Source organism: Phocoena phocoena, chromosome 9 (genome assembly GCF_963924675.1).
Source record: "Phocoena phocoena chromosome 9, mPhoPho1.1, whole genome shotgun sequence".
Classification (NCBI taxonomy): Eukaryota; Metazoa; Chordata; class Mammalia; order Artiodactyla; family Phocoenidae; genus Phocoena; species Phocoena phocoena.
This window is the reverse complement of record NC_089227.1, coordinates 51,599,626-51,617,392: the sequence shown is the minus strand read 5'-3', so window position 1 is coordinate 51,617,392 and position 17,767 is coordinate 51,599,626. Positions and strand designations below refer to the sequence as shown.

General features: G+C 38.4%; 1 protein-coding gene across 6 annotated transcripts in view; it reads left to right on the top strand.

Moving 5' to 3' along the window:
- CDK14 (cyclin dependent kinase 14) overlaps window positions 1–17,767 on the top strand; it is a 591,939-nt gene that overhangs the window by 138,223 nt on the left and 435,949 nt on the right. For 3 of the 6 annotated variants that reach the window (XM_065884381.1, XM_065884384.1, XM_065884380.1), the window contains one exon: window positions 6,446–6,691. In XM_065884381.1, the coding sequence (XP_065740453.1) occupies window positions 6,446–6,691 (246 nt within the window). Of the gene's footprint in view, window positions 1–6,423; window positions 6,692–17,767 lie in introns of those variants that run through there. The other 3 variants (XM_065884382.1, XM_065884383.1, XM_065884386.1) reach the window with 3 other exon arrangements.

Below are 17,767 nucleotides of genomic sequence, written 5' to 3'. Positions count from 1 at the left end.
GGGTTAAAGGAGCCGCTGATTCGGGGGCTCTGGCTCACTCAGGCTGGGGGGAGGGAGGGGCACGGAGTGCGGGGCGGGCCTGCGGCGGCAGAGCCCGGCGTGACGTTGCACCAGCCTGAGGATCGCGGTGCGTTCTTCCGGGGAAGTTGTCCCTGGATCCCGGGAACCTGGCAGTGGCAGGCTGCACAGGCTCCCCGGAAGAGGGGTGTGGATAGTGACTTGTGTTCGCACACAGGCTTCTTGGTGGCGGCAGCAGCAGCCTTAGCGTCTCCCACCCGTCTCTGGGGTCCGCGGTTTTAGCCGCAGCTCGTGCCCGTCTCTGGAGCTCCTTTAAGGAGCGCTCTTAATCCCCTCTCCTCGTGCACCAGGAAATAAAGAGGTAAGAAAAAGTCTCTTGCCTCTTCGGCAGGTCCAGACTTTTCCCCGGACTCCCTCCCGGCCAGCTGTGGCGCACTAACCCCTGCAGGCTGTGTTCACGCTGCCAACCCCAGTCCTCTCCCTGTGCTCTGAACAAAGCCCGAGCCTCAGCTCGCAGCCCCGCCCGCCCCGGCGGGTGAGCAGACAAGCCTCTCGGGCTGGTGAATGCCGGTCGGCACCGATCCTCTCTGCGGGAATCTACCCGCTTTGCCCTCCGCACGCCTGTTGCTGTGCTCTCCTCCGCCGCTCTGAAGCTTTCCCCCTCCGCCACCCGCAGTCTCCGCCCGCGAAGGGGCTTCCTAGTGTGTGGAAACCCTTTCTCCTTTACAGCTCCCTCCCACTGGTGCAGGTCCCGTCCCTATTCTTTTGTCTCTGTTTTTTCTTTTTTCTTTTGCCGTATCCAGGTACGTGGGGGAGTTTCTTGCCTTTTGGGAGGTCTGAGGTCTTCTGCCAGCGTTCAATAAGTGTTCTGTAGGAGTTGTTCCACGTGTAGATGTATTTCTAGTGTATCTGTGGGGAGGAAGGTGATCTCCGCGTCTTACTCTTCCGCCATCTTCCGCTCGTCCCTGATACTGGTTTTATTTGCACAAAGCCAGGCGAAATGGAGACCATAAATTGCGTATAAATATAATTATGTGGAGAATTTGTTCGTGGGCTTTATGGTGCTGATGGAGTTATGTCGTGCAGAAAACTCTCAATATATGGTCATTTATTGATAGCAGTCCTAAGAATCATTGCTTATCTATCCTGGATCTGATACAGTGTATCAAATACAGAAAGTGGTATCTGCAGCATATTCCTAAGAACAATCTGCTCAAATATTGGAGTGCTTATAGGCAATTTCAGTAAAGTGAGTGTATTAGTTTTCAGTTGGTGTGTAAGTACTTACTAGCTTATTATCTCACAGTTTCTGTAGTTTAAAAGACTAGGCACGGCATACCTGGTTTCTCTGCCTTAGGTCTCACTGGACTGAAATCAAGGTGTTGGTCTCACCTGGGGCTCAAGATCCTCCTACAAGCAGAACTTGTAGCTGTTGGCAGAACTCATTTTCTTGTGGTTGTAGGACAGTGGTCCCGCTTTCCTGCGGGTTGTCAGCCAGTGACTACTCTCAGCCTTTAGAGCCTGTCCCCCATTTCTGTGCCGTGTGGCCCCCATAGGAAGATCACAGCATGAAATGTTGGCTTTCTTCCAGGCTAGCCAGATCACACCTCTGACTTTCTCTTCTGCGGCCAAGTAGAGAAAATGCTCTGCTTTTAAAGAACTCACCTAAGGGGCTTCCTTGGTGGTGCAGTGGTTGAGAATCTGCCTGCCAGTGCAGGGGACACGGGTTCGAGCCCTGGTCTGGGAGGATCCCACATGCCGCAGAGCAACTGGGCCTGTGAGCCACAATTACTGAGCCTGCGCGTCTGGAGGCTGTGCTCTGCAACAAGAGAGGCCGCGACAGTGAGAGGCCCGCGCACCGTGATGAAGAGTGACCCCCGCTTGCCACAACTAGAGAAAGCCTGCGCACAGAAACGAAGGCCAACACCGCCATAAATAAATAAATAAAATTTTTTTAAAAAAAGAAAGAACTCACCTGATTAGGTCAGGCCCACCCAGGGTAATCGCCCATTTGCCATATCACATAATAGAATCATGAAGTGATATCTCAACATATTCACTCTCAAAGGGGAGGGGATTATTCAAAGGCTGGACATTGGGTGTCATTGTAGAATTCTGCCTATCACAATGAACTTGTAGTTTAAAAATACTTTTATGACAGCATTTTATGAATATATTGTTTATTATTTTTGTGTCAAGGTTGCTGGGTTTTTAAAATAAATTTATTTTTATTTTATTTATTTTTGGCTGTGTTCAGTCTTCATCGTTGTGCACAGGCTTTCTCCAGTTGCAGCAAGGGGGGCTACTCTTCATTGCAGTGTGTGCACTTTGCATTGTGGTGGCTTCTCTCAGTAGTTGGGGCTCTTGGGCTCTGGAGCGCAGGCTCAGTAGTTGTGGCACACTGTCTTAGTTGCTCCGCAACATGTGGGATCTTCCTGGACCAGGGTTCAAACCCGTGTCCCCTGTGTTGGCAGGCAGATTCTTAACCACTGAGCCACCAGGGAAGTCCCTGATTGGCTCCTTTGTTTTTTCTTTTTCTCAGCCATACTTTATAGTTTCTGTGTACAGATATTGCACATATTTTGTCAGATTTATCAGTAAATATTTTAAATTGTTTGAAGCTGTTGTAAATTGTGTTTTTAAAATTTCTGATTGTTGTTAGTACCTGGAAATACAAATGATTTTTGTATATTGATCTTATATCTTGTACCCTTGATAAACTTATTAATTCTAGTGCTTTTTTTGGGGGGGGGTAGATTTCATTGGATTTTCAACAGAGATGATAATGTCTTATGTGAATAAAGTTGGTTTTATTTCTTCCTTTCCAATGTAGATTTTTTTTTTTCTTTTTTCTTGCCTTGTGGCATTGCCTGGAACTTGTAATACAATGTTGAGTCAACATAATGAGAGCGGACATCCTTGATTTATTTCTGTACTTAGGAGAAAGGCATTCAGTTTAACAGTTACTGTGGGTTTAGAATCCAGGGCGCCTTAGCTGGGTGCCTGTGGCTCAGCGTGTTGTATGAGGTTCCAGTCAAGCAGGAGGCTGGGGCTGTGGTTGCATTTGAAGGCTCAACTCTTGTGGTTGTTTGCAGTCCTCAGTCCTTCCATAAATGTGCCTCTCCACAGAGCTGCCTCCTAACATGGCAGTTGGCTTTGCCTTGGGATAGTGATCTAAGAGAAGGGGAATATGACTGAGAGCGTACCAGCACAGAAACCACAGTTTTTTTAATCATCTTTTCTCAGAAGTGATAGCCCATGATTTCTGCCGTATTCTGTTTATTGGATATAAGTCAACAAATACAACCCAAACTCAAGATCTGTGTACTAAGTAAGAATGTGAGTATCTGGAAGTGGCTATCACTGGGAGCCATTTTAGAGATTGCCTGACATTGTATACTAAAATGGTGAATTACACATTTTAGAGTGTTAAGCCAACCCTGCATTCCTGGGATTAATACTACTTTTTCATTATTTATTATCCTTTTTATATATTATTGGATTCAACTTTTTAAAAATTGCCAATAAGTTTTGCATCTTTATTCATGAGAGAAATTGACCTGTAGTTTTCTTCTAATGCTTTTGTCTGGTTTTGGTGTTGGAATGATGCTGGCTTCATATAGTGAGTGGGGAAGTATCCCCTTCTCTTTAATATTTTCGAAGCATTTCTGTGGAATTGATGTTATTTTTTCCCTTAAATGTTTGGTTTACTTCACCAGTAATGTTGTCTGGCCCTGGCATTTTCTTTGTGATAACATTTTTGGTTACACTTTTAATTTCTTTAATAGACATAGGTAGACATAGGACTATTCAACTTATCTATTTATTCTCAAGTGAGCTTGGGTTGTTTTCATCTTTCACAGAATTTGCTTCATCTTAGTTGCTGAACTTATTGGCATAAAGTTGTTGATGATATCTGTAGAATCTGTAGTGATGTCATCTCTCTGATACCTGTTATTGGCAATATAAGTTCTTTACCTTTCTGCTCTTATCAGTCTGGCTAGAGGAGTATCCATTTTTTTTTTTTATCTTCTCTGAAAACTAGCTTTCAGTTTCATTGATTTTCTTTATTATTTTTCGTTTCCTATTTCATTTATTTTCATAATGATACTTTTTTAATCATTTTAATTCTCTGCTTATTTTAGGTTTTAATTTCCCTTCTCTTTCTACTAGTATTTTAAGGTGTAATCTTATTGATTTGAATTTTTTTCCACTATATGCATTTACCATTATAAGTTTTTCTACAGCTAAAGTACTATTTAAGCTGTATCTGCCATTTTGATATTCTAACTATTTTCATTTAGTTCAAGATACTTTCTAATTCCCCTTTTGTTTAGTTTCCAAATATTTGCTGTCTTACTTATCTTTTAAAGTACTTTTTTCCCTCTGGCTCCCTTTTAAGATATTCTCTTTATCACTGGTTTTAAGCAACTTGATTTTGATGTGCCTACATGTTATTTTCTTTGTATTTCTTGTGTTTAGGGTTCATTGACTCCTCAGATTCATGTGTTTATATTTTACAGTTATAATTCAGTTGCCTCAGTGGTGTGGGTGGTTTTGTATCCATATCACATCTGCTGCCTCTTGCTTTCACATCTGTAAGAGAAACACGTGAACTCTTGAGTGAAAATTGAGTGAAACACGTCAGTGCATCTAATCTTGTGATAAATTGTTAGTTTTTGATCACGACTAGAGGACTCTGCCTTAAGTCTTTTAAAGATATCTTCAGCAATTTTGTGGTATGCTAAAAGGTGTGATGATAGCCTTCTTATTTGATTTAATTAAAATGCAACCTATGCTTAGTAGTTGAGACGTACTCATAGGACAGAGTTGATGCTTAATATTTAATTAAAATTTTTTGTTTGTTTCAAAAACTTAAAAGACCTTAATTTATTATACATACTTTCCCACTTTAGTATTTTCAAAAATTACGTTGTCAGACATGTTAATTATACAATTCAAACAATATAGGGGTATGTAAAAAATAAGTGATCTTACCCTTTATCCGTTCAGTTCTACATATCTGGCGGTATCTTATGTTAACACTTTGGTGTGTTTCCTTCTATACCTTTCTATGTGCGCATACATACACATACAAATATCTATATCAATGTCTGTATGTATATTTGTATCTATATCTATCCATACACATACATTTCTTTCTGATATGGAATCATCTTATACATATTACTCAGACACTTCATATGTTTACTTTAACAATATGGGGTTTTCTTAGATACTTTGTTTTCCTGCCTTCTTAAATAAGGATGTGGAAACTTTTCACAAGAAGAAAAAAAAAACTTTAAAAGCATTTTCAGAGTTGTCTTTTCTCTAAACAGCATAATAAAGTTACCTAGCTTTACAGGCAAGCTAGAGGCCATAAAATTACTTAAAAAGAAAAACAAAGTCTCCAGAATACAGGGAGAATGAAAGAGTTAGAACGTAAAGTGGAAAACAAGGAGCAAAAGTCAAAGAGACTAAAATAAAATGAGAGAGGAGGGCAGACTATGCAGTAAGAGAATGAATGAAGTTGAGAAGGAAATCGGAGTTTAGTGGAGTAATATGAACAAAATAAAGTGAGAGAGTGGCATGGACATATATATACTACCAAATGTGAAACCGATAGCTAGTGGGAAACAGCCGCGTAGCACAGGCAGATCAGCTCGGTGCTTTGTGACCACCTAGAGGGGTGGGATAGGGAGGATGGGAGGGAGACACAAGAGGGAGGGGATATGGGGATATATGTATACGTATAGCGGATTCACTTTGTTATACAGCAGAAACTAGCACACCATTGTAAAGCAATGATACTCCAATAAAGATGTTAAAAAAAAAAGGAAAAAAGAATAAACATTGTTTTCAACTTTTACTATCTCTACCTTTTAGCCTTTTCATATGCTCCATTCTAGTTTGGAGATGAAATCAAGATTGGGATAGATTTTAAACATGTATTCAAGCATTAAAGTGTTGACGAACATAATGACTTTCTCTAGCTGTGTTAGCTGCTTCCATGGTGGCCCATCAGTTAAAATGCCCATCTGATTTAGTTCAGCTGTTTTTGTTTGTTTGTTTGTTTTAATTAAGGCAACTTATCCAACTTTTAATGATTCAGAAATAATCCCAGTTGCAGTCAGATGGTAAAATATGTGACAGAGTTCAAGAACCACCTTAGGGCACTAGCAGTAGAGACCTTAAGCTTCCTGTTTTAGGGATAGCAATTTTAGTGTCAGCCCTAAGTGAGTATAAGCAGAATGATTATGAGGAATTTTTCATATTGAGGTTTAAGCTAGTGTAGCTTTTAAATTGTGGCCTTTCGGGGTATTTCCTGGAATCAAAATTGGCATGCTTTCTAGGATAACAAATCAGCATGGTTAGTGATATTAAAGTTTCAGTGGAGAGGTTGAGTTTAATTTCTTTTTTTTCCCAGATATGTGTCACAAAGATGTCTACACGGAACTGCCCGGGAATGGACTCAGTGATCAAACCCCTGGACACAATTCCTGAGGATAAAAAAGTCAGGGTTCAGAGGACACAGAGCACTTTTGACCCATTTGAGAAACCAACTAATCAAGTTAAGAGGGTGCATTCTGAGAACAATGCTTGCATTAACTTTAAGGCCTCTTCCACTGGCAAAGAGTCTCCTAAAGTTCGGCGGCACTCCAGCCCCAGTTCGGTAAGTGCAGTCTTCTCACTTATCAGTGGGTGAACAGAACGAGTATCCCTCTTATAATAGTGGCATGCTGTGCAGGAAGACAGCAGGTGGCTTTATCAGTACATTATTATGCATTGTCTCCTTAGGTGGTTTAATGTTTTTGGAAGAAAGAGTGCAGGCACGCGCCAGTGCCAACTATATACAGACTCTTTATTCATAAGCACCCAACAAGCAAATGAGAAGTGATTCAACTTATTTTGGGAAAGATTATTTTCTTTCTAGTTGTTTCTAGTTAGAGGAATTTATAATTAAAAATCCTTTGCTATTTTGAACACCTGGAGAGGATGTTTGAACTTCACTGTGTTTGCGGGCAGTAAGGGTCGTTTTGAATTTGGCAGGTTCACAAAGAATTTCATTCCAGGCTACATGTTAGAATGTGTTCACTTGTCTTATTCCAGTTTGTTCTCATTGTCAATATTCTACAAATTACGAGCTAGACATTGAAACTGATCTTCTTAAAGAGAAATCCTTTTCATCACAGTGAAATTTTCTAAACCCAAACTATATCAAAGCAAGTCTTGCCTTTGGACCCAAGGAGGTATAAAGTTCTGAGGTGATTGCTGCTTTTTGACTGTAGAAGTTTTACTGAAACTCATATTTCCAAGACTGGCCTGCATTTAACATTGTAAAAAAAAAAACTTATGATCTTTTGAAATTAAGTAATTTTCTAATTTAACCCACACTTAAGAACTTCTTGACATAGATGGTCTAAGAGTTTAAAGGGTAAGTGAAGAATGCGAAGAGAATTTTGATTCTGTCATCTTGCTAAGAAACATATTCCATTTCACAAATTTTAAATATTAAATTCCATGAGGGCCAAAACAGAGCAAGAGATGTCAGCTGCTAGGAGAATATTGACAGTTTAATTCAGTTTAATTAAAGTGTATGATACCTCACAAATCTTGTGTCACATTTTTTGGTTAATGAATCGAAAATAAATTCGTTAATGCAACATTTGTGAGGAGAATTGATTATCTTGGCTTTCCCCAAATTGGCCCCTGTAATCTTGTCTATGATTGCAAGGTAGTGTCCATTTAGGTCACAGATACAGCACTAACTCCTGGGAGACTTTTAGATTTAGTATCATTTAGAAGAAATGAAAAGAATCATTGAAGAATAATTAAGCTTCTGTAATGGAAAGAGAATTACATATATTTTACTACATAGTTATCTTAGTATTATTATATGTCAGTCTACGTGATATATAGAAATTGGCACTTGAGATATTGCAACGAAGCATACTTATACTAAAAAATTATTCACTGTTTATGTGAAAATCAAATTTAGCTAGTTATCCTGTATTGTACTTGCAATCCTAGTTATTATCCAGTGGTACATTATTTCTTTTGTTACTCAAATTGCTCCTGCTTTGGTCACTGGGAACTCTTTTAGCTTGGCCCCTGTGTCCTTTTGAGATGTCTTCATCCCTTTGTTTTTTGAACACTTTCTTACTTTATTGTCCTACAAGTTGCTCTTGGCTTACACTGTGTTTTTCCGCCCCAGACCTAGAATCAGTCATTTCTCCAAAGATCCCTGTTTCCTTTGATTGAAGAATGGTATTTAGAAACTAAGATTGGGTGCTGGGTGTGCTTGCTGCTACTGGGGGTCATCAAGTCAGTGTGTACATCATAGTGTAAATAATAACAGTGGGATTTTTATACTTATTTTTAATGTTTAATAAGGAGTTAATTAAAATACTTGTCAAAGAAAGCTGAGACTTGTCTGACGCGTTCTGTATTTCTCTCTGTATTTATTCATTTATTTTATACTGGAGTATAGGTGATTAACAATGTGTTAGTGTCAGGTATACAGCAAAGTGATCCAGTTATACATATACATGTATCTATTCTTTTTCAAATTCTTTTCCCATTTAGATTGTCAGATAATATTGAGCAGAGTTCCCTGTGCTATACAGTAGGTCCTTGTTGGTTATCCATTTTAAATATAGCAGTGTGTACACGTCAGATAGGAGAGGACTCAGGGAGCATGGCAGTGGCATAGGTTTAGAAACCCCTCATATAATTAGAGAGGGCAACTAGTGCAGTAAAACCAAAACCAATGGATAACATCAACAACAAATATAGGTGACGAGGTTTCTCCATGAACCTCAAACTAGGAGTGAGGGGAACAAAGCATGAACAATTTTAAGAACCATGTGGTATCAGAAAGTGAGTGGGAGGAAGCTCAGGGAAGGCCAGGGGACTAGGGCCTACGCTCAGATCCAGGAAACCCCAAAATTGCCATCAGGTACATACTGGTGGCTCATTGGGCCATTCTTAGGACAGCAACAGCACCTGGGTGGGGACTTTGATGGCACCTGTGAGTGGATGAGTGCACGGAGACCATGGGGTGTCTGCTGGTCTTCCTCCTGTGACTTCTCTAGAACATCAGATTGAAGCACCTTTTCAGGACAAAGCCCTGCACTGAGTAGAAAGTGCTGGAGTAGACTTCTGTGCAGGGAAGGTTCAGTAGGGCAAAAGGGAAAGAGAGAGTCCAGAAAGAAGTGTTGAAGTGAAACAAGTGGGGAAAGCTCAGTGTGTGTGAGATTGTCATTTTTTTCTTTTTCAATTCATGAAACAGAGAAAAGAATTTCATTCCATAAAGATAGAAAAGCTATCTTGGCCATATGCCTCTCAAATTACTGAAAAATTCATTTTACTTAAAAATAACCAATAGAAAAATTATTGGTTGAATCCCATACAAAACTATGAAAAAGAGAGAGAGTAACGAGTAGCATACCATCTCTACAGATAATGAAAGCAAGCTAGAGGGGGGCAAAATTATCGTTATTGCAGATTTATGATGATATATCTAGAAAAACCAAAAGAATCAGTGGAAATACTACAAACAGTGAGAGAAGTTAGCCAAATTGCAGGTTATAACATTAATATACAAAACCCAATAGATACCATTATAAAAACAAATAAGAATTAGTGTTGAAAACTGGCAAATAAATCAAATAACTAAGCATTTATTTTCAGTGATTTCTATATGAAATTCACCTGATGGTAATCTAGTCATTGATGAAGGGAAATTTCTCTTTTAGGAGTAATCCCACTAATAAATCAAGAAAGAATAATAGATTTAGGAATCACCATTTGACAACCCCTGAAGAATTAATACATCTAGGCAAAGATTATCAATACCTGCTAACATCCTCAAAAGAGGGACATCCAGAGGTTATGATGTCCTCATGGGAGTATGCAATAACCACCAATAGAATTAAGCCTGAATCTGAACAAGCCTCTAGATGTAACTACCTGAGTTACAGGGTACAAAGGAACACATCGAGACCGGATTTTCTCTGCTCTATTCCTATCCCCAAGTATGTTTACCCTACTTTTTGACTTTAATTTGTATACAGTATTTACAATCTTAACATGATGTAAATACTGTTCTTAGTGAGATCACATAGTGTACTATGATTAACTTTCTTTCGTTGCAAAAATTTTTGATTTTCCTAGTTATAATTGTCTCTTCTTTTCATTTGTTCATAATTAATACAATTAATTAATAGAATTTTAATCGCAAATTGAGGCCTCAAACTATTTGATAAAACTAGAAAACTCCTCTGAAATAAATCAGAATCAGATAATCTGTCAGTTTTTCTTCCCCCTGAAATTTTCCTTGTGGTTCTCCATTGTCCTAATCCAATCTGGACTGGTTGATCTCCAAATTCCTGTCAGGAGACGTCCCTTTATTCCTCCAAAGCTGATGGACCAATCTAGTTTTTAGGATAGGTAAGCCTAGCTGCAGTTTGTTTCCTGAGATGACCAAGATGGGGCTCAGTGCCTTTTTTATGCTTCATTTTTGTTCAGTCTCACTGTTCATCCTGGTTTTCATTATGCTTGGTGTCCTAATTCTGAGCCTCTCAAGTTCAACCTCTTAAGAGAATAAACCTCTGCTGGGATCAGGGATAGGCAGACACCTGACTGGGAGAGTCTAGGGGAAAGGACCTGTTCCTTAAATCCACTAACTTATCATTTTGGTTTTAGCCCCTCCTTAAAGTTCAACTTCCAATTCTTGAGTGTTTCTGGGATTCTGAAGTATGAATTGACTTAGTTCTTACTGGTTTCTACCTTTAGTCATCATCCTTGTCAGTGACCTCCTGTCCATTTGTTTCCCATCTCAAAATTTTTGTTTGTATCTTGTCTTCAGTCTTCTCCTTATTCATTTTATTTGCCCTTCTGAGTTATAACTTAGTACTGTCATTTTAGTACAGATTGGTAAGGGGGAGAGATAAATACTTGTATTCAAGCCACCATGTTGAACTGGAAATGTCCACTGTTTCTCTCCTATTATATTAACTTCCTTTAGATCTTCTTTCCTGAGAGTTTCTTATTGGGTTTACCCTTTTCTGATCCAATCTGGGATGTCTGTCTTGTATATCAGGGCGCTTATATTATTTTGTGTGGAGAGTGCTTTGCTTTCTTTTCATTTTGGGAACTTTTGCTTCCATTCAGTATGCCTTGGAAAAAGGTCTTTGCTCTTTCCTGATCAAGTTGGAAATAGTTTCTTTTTCTCTTTTAGCACGATGCTACAGTATTCTGTTTTATTCTGAGTCCTTTCTGTCTACTACCTTTTTGTTCTCTCCCCTATTTCAGTGACGGGGGAGGGGGGGATTTTATTATACTCTTTTTCATGGAAAGACTATTTTCCTTTCGATTCCTCATTGGGCCGAAAATGGACGTGGTTACACTTCTTGTGCAACACCATTTTACATCCTGTCCAACAGTGTATGGGTTTGATCATTTCATACTCAATGGCATGAGAGTTTTATGACATAGGTTTTGTTATTTTTAAAGAGTTTTTAAAGGCTGATAAGCATCGAAGGAAACCCTTTACCTAAGGACAACCAGGATTAATGTTATAGCTTTATTTTATTGTTATTTATTTGAAAGTATTAGTTATCTTGAATAGGCTCCAAGAGTACAGTTGAGAAGGAAGGAGAAAATGAGTAGCAGTGTAGCAATCCAGCCCCTATTTTGGTGAGGAACTCAGGATAGTCATTCTTGTTTCTTGGAATACTGTGGTAGAAACTACTGTACAATATCACATCTTCCCAACTGTGTATACATCTCTCTGCTGTTCACATACTGGTCATGTCTATGTGAGGAGTCATGCCTCAAATCAAGGAATCAAGAGTGCCTTGGCCTCAGTGACCATCACAATCATCTGGACTTCCTGATTTTGTCCAGACGGTGGCACTTCAAAATTCAGGCAGAATGTAAAGAATGTGATTTTATTTAAATTGGTATATTTCAAGAGGTGTTTAACAGATCCTATTTGTTTCAGATGATTTTTGAGTGCCTACTCTTCCTGGGCCTAGTCCCTGGGTCATAATTAGCACTGTCACTGACAGGACAGACTTTTGCTCCCCTTTTCCTACCATCTCCTCCAACTCAGCTGTGCCCTTCAACAGCGAAAACTATTGGCAGTGCTGTAGGAGAGTCTCGCCTGTCTTGCTGGCCCAATTTAGAAGGGATTTCACTGAGCTGTGCTTCAAGAGACCATATTTTCAGAAATTCAGGTTTAGATTAAGGTCCTCTATACATTCTGTAAATTTCTCCAAATTTACCTCTCTTCCTTACCAAAAAAAAATCTGCATCCCATGACAGTCAGGCTCAATTTGGAGAGAGAGGAGGATGGTGCAGACTTGAAAATGAGAGGCCCGCTTCAGTCCTCAGATGCTCATCTTTGGGGATCTCATTTTGGCATTGCCTCCTTCTTGTGGGGACTAGCCCCTTGTCAGGTTGTTAGCATGTGTGGTGGTTGGGTCTCTCCCTCTATCTAGATCTAGATATATTTTGTAACCAAGTTATCCATCAACTATGAATTATCTCAGTGTGGCTGTGTCTAAAAGGGTTAGAAATGCAGGATGATAGAGCCTGTTGTGAAGATCAAAAGCAGAAGAAAAATTAGCCCAGGAAGGTTTGACTTCAAAAATCCTTGTTGTTTGATGAGGTCACATAGTTCTGACTGAATCCTTCCCACCTTACCCTCACACCCACTCTCACAATTTAGTATAATGTGATAGAGAAGTGGTTCTTACTTGTGGTTTTCCTACAATTCAGGGGGTCATCAACAATCTTAAGTAAGGGGTTATGTATGAAGGTTAAAGTAAATTTTCAATGAATTCATTGTAAAACTGTTGACATTCTTATAACCATATCATGGTATCATTATAGTGAACACTGAGGTATACTCATGCAGTTTATAAAAATTGACTAAAAAACCCCATCCTTGTTTCTAGGAATGGGGTTTCAGTGGATGACAGACAAGCATGACTTAATAACTCCTCCATTTGGGTGGGAGTTAGGTCTCCATGGAAAGAGTCTGCCAATGTAGTAGTGGTAAAGAAAATATGTTCTCAATTCCAATCAACTTGGCTTGAATTGTAGCTCTGCCATTAGCTGTAGGATCTTAGATGAGTAACTTTACTTCTCCAGTCTTAAATTCTTCATGTTCAAATAGGAACACTAATAGAACCAACCTTAGGGTGGTGTTATAGGGATTAAACTTAGGTGATGTATTTAAAGTGATAAACTCAAAGCATGGAACACAGTAAACACTTGATATTAGCTGGTTGTTTTTGTTGATTGCACAAACAATGAATTGGAGCACGCCAGGAGCATCTCCTTCAGGGCAGGGTGACAAACACCATTCAGCTGGAATATTATCTTGGCTTTTTCATTATCCATGCCAATGTTCCCCTCCACTGGTCCAGACAATTGACAGTTCTCTGTACCTTTATTCTGTTAAAAAAAATATATTAACATTATCTCATTAAATTCTACATCTCCATGCAGTTAGTGTCTGTTAATAATTGCTGATTAGCCCTCTGTATTTCCATTTCTCTAAAGTGCTGTCTCAAACCTGCAGTCTAAGTAGGGAAGTGGTAAGCAGAGAATAGTGGCTCCTTAAAGCTGTTTCCCATCCATGCATGCACCTGACATCAAAGAGCCAAAGATAATGTTAGGGTTGACTGCCTGTTGGCTTGATCTAGCATCTTTAGTTAAATGTGATGATTTAATAAAGTTGCAAGAAAAAAGAAAGGCAAACCAAAGGCCTGAACTTTAATTATCAAACAAAATAGGACCTCTCCTTCTGAATTATTCTTAGTCATTTGATTGGAAGGATTTTATTATTGGCCTCTTTAAACACTTGGCATTTAGCTTCCTTATTTATATGCATAATAATTACAGATCAGAACATTTCTGTGTATTTAAAATAGGAGATGAACTTTACAAGAATCTAACTCTTAAAGCGCAGACTATCTCATAGACATGTCCTGTTCCATAGACCCATTCTTTCATTGACTAGAATAACTTTTAGAGAGGCATTACATGTGTGTGATTCTTCTTATTTTACAGATCTGTAACTTACAGTATATTTCCACAATGTGTACATATCAGTTTCAAAGGCAGATCACATTGACTGTTTTTCCACTAAATGAGACAAAATATTAATTTTCTGCCATCACATTGTTAATAGGATGTACTTTAACGATGGCAGTTAATACCTCCAAGTCATTCAGTTAGATGCCATTAGCATCTCTTTATTTTTCTAGTGGATAAATGGGATATATTCTGAAAAAGAGTATTATCCTTGCTTTTCTAATTTCCTCAATTCAGTTTCTTCAAGTAGTAATTTTAGTATGGTCTAAGTCTTAAAATGATTACATAAGCTTATATAAGGCAGTTTATGAAGAGTAAAATATATCCTTTTTAGAAAATTATTTGTGCCTTTCCAGGAAGAGAAAATAATAACTTCCTAATCTATTACCAATTTTGTGTGATTGTGTCTTGTCCTTGCTCTAAATACGCATTAGCAGTTTATCTTCTAATAAGACTAAACAGGTCATTTTCTGCTGCTGCTTTTTTTCTTTAATTTAGATTGAATTTATTCTTAAAGGAGCACAAAAGCAAACAGACAGACTTCTCATTACGATTTTAAATAATTTAGAATGGAACTGTGAACACAATATTTTCCCCATTGAAGATCATTTTATACTGAAGTTTAATATAGGTTTAAAAATTTCTATTTAAAACTTGGGCTCAGGAGGGTGATGGTAAAGTGCGACATTCACAAGCTGTTTCTTGGTGATGAAAAATGCATGAGAACGTAACCCACACAGGACTAGTCAGGCTCTTTTGAATGTAGTTTTCCATTAAGTTTTACTTGATTCAACTCAACACATGGTTGGTACTTCACAAGTTTCTTGAAGAAAAGAATAGGTAGTCCATTGTCTATTAATTCCTTCCTACAGTGTCCCTTGTTGTTCTTTTTCTAGCTGCAGTTAAATGTCTAAAATCATAATACTTTCAACCTTTCTTCTCTTCTAGTATGTGCACATTTATTTAAATTTTTTTTATATATTGATTTAGCTGCATCCCATGGGTCTTAAAATGTCATGTCCTCAGTGCCACATATTTATTTATGAATTTTCAATTTTGATTTTCTTTTTAACCCATATGGCCAGACTATTTAGTTTTCCTTTTATTCTTAATTTTTAATTTATTGCATTGTGTTCAGAAAAAGTAACTTGGAATGTTTCTTCAGTTTTGAATATTGAGTTTTTTTTGGTGGCCTAATCTATGGCCATTTTTTGTGAATGTTTAATGTGTACTTGAAAAGAATATATATTAATATACGTATTAGGTTAAAATATTAATTCTGCTATTCAAGCCCATATATCTCACTTATCGGTCATTTGCTTGCTCTGTTGATGTCTGAGTGATGTATGTCTGTCTCCCATTATCACTGTGGATTTGACAATTTCTCATTTTATTGCTACCAGCATTTGTTTCATACACCGCAAAACTATGTTGTTTGACTCATACTAGTTTGTGATTATTAAATTTCTTGGTGGATTTTAATGGTGGATTTTAATCTATTTGCTGTTTTGTAAATTCTGTCTTCTCTGCCATCAGTATTGCTATAATGCGTGATTTCGCAAAAATACTTTTTTTTGCTATGTTTTCCCTTTTATTTTCAGATTTACTCTTTTAATTTTTTGGTCTCTTCTCAATAGCGCATTGCTAGATTTTCTTTGTCTTTCCAATCTGAGAACGTTATATTAATAGAGAAAATTTAAAATTTATATTTATTGTAAGCATTGATATATTTGGACTTAACTTCCTTATTTTATGGTTTTCTACTTTATATGCTTCCTTACTGAGTATGCCCCTTCTCTAACTCTCCCATTCCTTACCCTCTTCCCCCTTCTTCCTTGCACTTTTCTCTTCCATTCCTTCCCTCCTTAATTTGTTTGGGATTTGTACATCATATTTATTCTAGTAATTACCTTTTAAGTGTTAAGAAATACACTAAAATTTATGAATGTGGAGTTAATCAGTATCTGCAATCTGTCCTTAACAATCCAATAAATCCCAACATGCTTTTATTCTCTTTTACTACTGTTATTTGCCTTCCTGCACTTCACCCATCACTCCAACTACATCTTATATTGAGATAAAATGGAATTTTATATCTTTTTTTTCCTGTAGGTGGTAAAATTGCAACGTTTCCATCCCAAATGAGGAACTATCTTGAGTATTAGTAATCCAAAACGATTTTCCCTTTTCATTTTAAAAGTATTGCTTAGTTGTCTTTTTTTCAGCCATTGTTGTGTATAAAAATATTATGCTTGTTGAATAATTTTTCTGTTTAGATGTAACCTCTCCCTGGAGCTTTTTGGGAAAATTCTGTTCAACCATTGAACTTTTTCCTTTTTCAGCTATGTACGTTCTTTTAGTCACTGGCCATACATGTTTTATTTCGCTGATGAAATATTTAATCTCTAAATCTCTGTTTCTTTTCAAAGGATGTAATATCTTCTTAAATCTCTAAGATACTGGCTATTGGGCTTCCCTGGTGGCGCAGTGGTTGAGAGTCCACCTGCCGAAGCAAGGGACACGGGTTCGTGCCCCGGTCCGGGAAGATCCCACATGCCGCGGAGCGGCTAGGCCCGTGAGCCATGGCCGCTGAGCCTGCGCGTCTGGAGCCTGTGCTCCACAATGGGAGAGGCCACAACAGTGAGAGGCCCATGTACCGCAAAAAAAAAAAAAAAAAAGATACTGGTTATTTTTATTCAAAGTTATGATTACTTTTTCAGTGTCAACTTTCTTACCAGGGTTTAACTTATTTGCCCATTGAATTTTAAAATTAATTAATTAATTAATTTCGGCTGCGTTGGGTCTTCATTGCTGCACACTGGCTTTCTCTAGTTGCAGCAAGCAGGAGCTGCTCTTAGTTGCTGTGTGCAGGCTTCTCATTGTGGTGGCTTCGATTGTTGCGGAGCATGGGCTCTAGTCGCACAGGCTTCAGTAGTTGTGGTGCATGGGCTTGGTAGTTGTGGCTCGCGGGCTCTAGAACACATGCTCAGTTGTTGTGGCTCACGAGCTTAGTTGCTCGACGGCATGTGGGGTCCTCCCGGACCAGGGCTCAGACTTGTGTCCCCTGCATTGGCAGGCAGATTCTTAACGACGGCGCCACCAGGGAAGTCCCTGAATTTTTTTTTTTTTTTTAATAGAGTATGGTTGCTTTACAATGTTGTGTTAGACTCCACTGCACAACAAAATGAATCAGCCATACACATAAATATATCCCCTCCCTTTTGTACTTCCCTCCCATTTAGGTTACCACAGTGTGCTAGGTGAGTTCCCTGTGCTATACAGCATGTTTCCATCAGTTGTCCATTTTATACATAGTGCCAATAATGTATATGTGTCAATCCCAGTCTCCCAATACCTCCCACCCCACCCTTTTCCCCCTTGGTATCCATACATTTGTTCTCTATGTCTCTGTCTCTTTGCTTTGCAACTTAGATCATCTATAACATTTTTCTACATTCCACATGTACGCGTTATTATATAATATTTGCTTTTCTCTTTCTGACTTACTTCACTCTGTATGACACTCTCTAGGTCCATCCACGTCTCACAAATGACCCAGTTTCATGGCCTTTGTTTTTTAGAGTTAGGATATACCTGATATCTTTATTTATTTATTTTTTAAAGATCATTATTGGAGTAT